At 38.4% G+C, this 5,000-nt stretch overlaps 1 protein-coding gene across 5 annotated transcripts in view; it reads right to left on the bottom strand.

Annotated features, from left to right (window-relative positions):
• The window catches only part of LOC119583953 (SLAIN motif-containing protein 2-like), a 43,956-nt gene extending 39,937 nt beyond the window's left edge, over positions 1 to 4,019 (bottom strand). For 2 of the 5 annotated variants that reach the window (XM_037932663.1, XM_037932661.1), the window contains exon 1: positions 3,298 to 3,812. In XM_037932663.1, coding sequence (XP_037788591.1) covers positions 3,298 to 3,590 — 293 coding nt within the window. In that variant the 5' untranslated portion in view covers positions 3,591 to 3,812. Of the gene's footprint in view, positions 1 to 3,297 lie in introns of all 5 variants that reach the window. The other 3 variants (XM_037932662.1, XM_037932659.1, XM_037932660.1) reach the window with 3 other exon arrangements.
• Positions 4,020 to 5,000: the final 981 nt, after the last annotated feature.

Below are 5,000 nucleotides of genomic sequence, written 5' to 3'. Positions count from 1 at the left end.
TAGTGTAACTTACTTCCCTGACGTAATGCAGGAAAAGAACAGGTTAAAGACAAGTATCTGACCCTAAAGTTGATATGTTACAATGCCAACTTATGATTATGGGCAAGGACTTGGGGTCTCATTACTGTGGGAGAAAATACTGTGCATAACCTTGACAATATTTGGCAGATTTCACCTGCAGTTGCCTTCCATCACCCAACCCAAAATTTAGGATACTCAATATACACAAAATATCAAGGGCTTTCTGGCTAAATTGCAGAAAACAAAAATGATGATACATTTATCTGTCAAAGGATTTTACAAAAATACTTTCCCAACTTGGAAAAAAAATCTCCAAATGTTGCAAATCAGACCAAGACTATAATCATCATTTATCAGTAAAAGGGAGAGAGAGAGAGAGAGAGAGAGAGAGAGAGAGAGAGAGAGAGAGAGAGAGAGAGAGAGAGAGAGAGAGAGAGAGAGAGAGAAATTAATATATATATATATATATATATATATATATATATATATATATATATATATATATATATATATCACTTACAACAAATACAGCTACAAAGCTCTAATAGTAGTATGAACAAAATGCTAAATGAATGAATTTTCCTTAGAGATCTGAAGCAGTTACAATAGCTAATGCTTTCCCAAATACCTATAACCCTTACCCATCTCGACCTAATTTAATTGAATGCAACCAAATTCAAACATATATATATATATATATATATATATATATATATATATATATATATATATATATATATATATATATAAATCAATCTAATCATAATATAATCTTAGCAAAAGTAACAAAAATTGGTTACTAACACAGCCTTATCACAGCTAAACAAATCTAACATCAAATAATTGAACATAATTAACACAAATTAGCATAGGGTACCTACTGTATTATGACCTTGAGGTACTCCAACAAAGCTTAAAACTATATAAAATATCTAAAGTAAACTAAACTCTATTTAAACTTCTATTAATTAAATTAACATAGCCAACCTATACCTAACACAGCCTAATCTAATAAACATAATATGAATAATATAATTAGCCTGAACTTAACCTTGTAAAACCTAACCGTAAATAAACCTTAGCTAACCCAACCTTAACCTAGCCTCACGAAGGTCAATTAACACCAAAGTCTGTCTGTCTTGCTGAGCAACAATAATTCTCTCCATTGCAAGTCGTTTTACTGATAAATTAGAAGATATAACCTCTCTTTGTGTTTATTCTTGAAGCCATGTCTACTGAGATTCTAGCTTATATCTCCTTTTTACCCTTTTCCCTGATTTTAGAAAAAAATATATATATTATTAATAACATTACAATAATTGTAAAGTTAATAATCATAATTACAGCAATGATATTAATAGCACAAGGAGAAAAAAAAAAATAAATAAAAAGCAAAAATTCACAAACCAGGGAAATCAGTCAGCCTACTGTGGACAGTACACACACCTGCGTCCAAAGGGTTAAACATAATTTCTGGAATTAATTTTCTGTTGCTTCAATAATAATAACCAGAATTGTTTGACTTGATATATATTGGTAATTTAATTCTAATTATCCTATTGAAATTATCTAAAACTTAAAGCCATAAACCAGAATTCATGATCCTTTCCTAAATCACATATATATACACATCACCCAATGATTTCTATGCCAAGAAGAGAGAAACAAAATTTATAAACAATTTAATAACCAATAAATATCTTCAAAAAACAAATTTGTTCTATGTGGCTACATAATTTTCATATCTTCAAAAATCAAATCTGTTCCATGTGCTTACATTATTTTCATATAATTAATCATAAATGCATAACACGGCGAATTTACCAGCATGATATTAACAACAATATCTATCATATTTTAGCGAGTCTGCCACAGACCTCAAACTAACCACCGCAGCCAATTCATCTCTCGGCACTCTGGCAAAAGCCAACAAACCCCTGCCGTGCACCTTTGAACAAGATTCATGCTTGTAAACTTTTCCAATTATTTAGCGAAAATGTTCAGGCTTTACATTGCAAGAACAAATGTCACAGAGAGTTGTTTGCCGTCATCAGAGAATGAGACATTGAAGAAAAGGCAATCACTTAACACTGAGCCTGTTACATTGGGGTTCCCAAAATCTGCCAGTCATTCCAGTTCACTAAAGTTGCAAGTGGATTTTGACATAATGTAGATAATTCACTTCTCGGTATAAAGTCCCCATTCTATAAGCCACTTTGCCGAGTCTTCGAAGATACCAGTCACTCAAAGCGTTCCGAATCCTGTGCTTTCGGAAAACCTTGAAATATTGTTTTCACGCTAATAATTTATCTAAATATTTAGGTTTCTGTTATATGCTTTGCAGATGTATTTGTTGCATTTGAAAATCACTAACACCATATTTCTCTTATTGAAATTTCTTCCACTGGGGTCGCTGCCGCAGAACGTCGAAGAAAATCTTTTAATACCCGTGTGTGGAATTATCTCTCACTTCCGCATAATAACTGTACACATCACTTCATATTCCATCATATTCTTCTTATTCTTGCTCTCTGCGTTGTTCAGTTGCTCTTAATGTTCTTAATATTCTTAATGACCTTGTGTTTGGCACCTAGTGACCCTAAACCAACAACAAATCACCAGATTGTAAAACTAGGTCACACAGGGTCACATATCCCAATGCTTCGATAAATAGGTCACACCACTTCACAAAATCCAAAGAAATGCGATCAATATCCTCACATTATTCTTCCATAAGACTTCACTTCACTCTTAAGTCAAAAAAATTAAATGAGGAAAAAATTAAAAAAAATTTAAGTCTATAAACATATCCACAATATAACCAACACCCCATAGAAAAAAAAAAACTTTACACGAAATAAATCTTTCCAACGGCGTTTCCGAGCTTTGGTAACGAGGTCAAGCGCGGGCCCGGGTCACCCCCCTCCCCCTCCCCCCCCAAACACACCCATATAAGTACCATAACATGACCTGTTGGAGGGGGGGAGGGGGGAGGGGGGTAGAAAGAGAGAGAGAGAGAGAGAGAGAGAGAGAGAGAGAGAGAGAGAGAGAGAGAGAGAGAGAGAGAGAGAGAGAGAGAGAGAGAGAGAGAGAGAGAGAGAGAGAGAGAGAAAGTGAGATAGGGTAGAGCAAAAAAGAGTAAGAGGAGGAAGGAAGGAAGGAAGGGAGAACCTACAAAAAAAAGAGAACGAGACCGAGACCGAGAGAGAAAACGCGAGAAAGAGTCAAAGGAGAGAGAGAGAGAGAGAGAGAAAGAGGGAGGACCAAAGGACTCACCAAGTCTCGTCGTCGGAATAGGAGTCCTCGACGCCTATAGGATCCATGGCCTCTAAGCTTGTGAGTCCCTGCTGGCGTTTGGGCGTCGAGGGCTGCGAATGGGCGTCCTTCTCGCCTCCACCCACGCCCACGGGACTGCCACTGCCACCTCCAGCGCCGTCCTTCATCAACTGCTGCCGCTCTGACCTCAGCTCCTCATTCTGCAGCTCCAGCTCCCTCACGAGCGCCTGCAGCTTCTTCACCTCCGCCTCCGTGTCCATCGTCTCTAGCCTGTTGTCCATGATCAGACTCATCTTTCAGGCTCACATCCATTAAAACACCTCCCCGGGGATTAATTTTCTTCACGATTCGGAGCTCACGTCTGCGGTTTCACCTCGCATTTTAAGGGGGATTTCACTGTCGGGACGAAAAGGAGAGGGACGTCGGCCATCTGTTTGTGTGACTCGGGGTGCTGTCGTCGGGGGGCGTTTGTTTGGCCGTGCACCTGCGAGGGGGTACTATGGAGAAACAGACGCGCGATCCCTTTTTCTCTCTTTTTTTTTTCCCCCTCGGTGTGTCCTCTTTCCCCCCCCCCTACTCCTCTTTTCTCTCTTTCCTTTTTTTTTTCGATTCCGGTGGTTTGGTTTGGCTTGTTCGATAGGTGTGTCTGTGGAGTTTCTGTAAGTGCGAGCGTGGGTTGTTATTTTATTATTATTGATTGGGAGGCTTTCTCCCAGCGCCCCCTTTTCCGTCGAGTGCCCCTTTCTCCCATTACAGGTGTGTGTGTGTCCCCTTTTTGTGCTTTCCTTACGTGCGGTCGTGGTTGTATCATGCTTTTTCTTATTGATTGGAAGGTGGAGAAGGAAGAGATGCGGTTTTTCGGGGGACAGTTATTGGTAGTTTGAGTACTTTGCGGTAATAATAATGTCATTTGAAGTAGAATGTATGGGGATTTGTTACTTTTTGGTAATAAGAACAGTAAGTGATCATGCTGATAAACTATAGATTGTTTTATAACTCGATCTGATTAATTCGCGCAGTAAAGAAAAATTAATTTCATCGATTATCATACCAAAATATATCATCAGAGACCAAAACGGGCCATGCATGGACTACCTGGCCCATGCCTTGAATGCGGCACTGCAATCTTGCGACAGTTGCATATTCAATGCGATTGCAGTAACTTCAACATACATTTTTGGGAGTCTCTTTTTTGTTACACGCAAAGACACAGCTGTGGTTATAAGATTAGAACACCGTGAATTCATTTCATTTCACACATCACCACCGTCTGGTTTTGCATGCAACGCGACAGCAACGGGAGATGAGACAGAAATCGATGAACGTCAGTGAAGCAAGAAATAACCTGGTATATAATTTGGGTAAATATCATTATATCCTCCCCCCCCCTTTTTTTTTCGTCTTTTTTTTTTTTTTTCAAACTTATCTAAACTTGCCTCGCTTATATAGCTTGGGGAATTCAAGTTATCGGGCATTTATTTGGCTCAGGGAAGAAAGCGGGAATGTACTGCCCACGTGTTAGTTTAAAATACTGTCTTATTGTGCACTACGGATAAGAGGCTACATTTAACTTTTTGGAGGACGAGATATATAAGAATCGTTTAATATTGGTCTTTGTGGCAAAGAAAGAAAGTCATAACAGATGCACTTGAGATGACATTCGTAAAATGGACTGTTCATCTTCGTGTGTACACATGCATGTT

Source organism: Penaeus monodon, chromosome 2 (assembly GCF_015228065.2).
Source record: "Penaeus monodon isolate SGIC_2016 chromosome 2, NSTDA_Pmon_1, whole genome shotgun sequence".
In the NCBI taxonomy this organism is placed as follows: Eukaryota; Metazoa; Arthropoda; class Malacostraca; order Decapoda; family Penaeidae; genus Penaeus; species Penaeus monodon.
The sequence above is the reverse complement of the archived record's forward strand: the minus strand, read 5'-3'. Positions and strand labels throughout refer to the sequence as shown.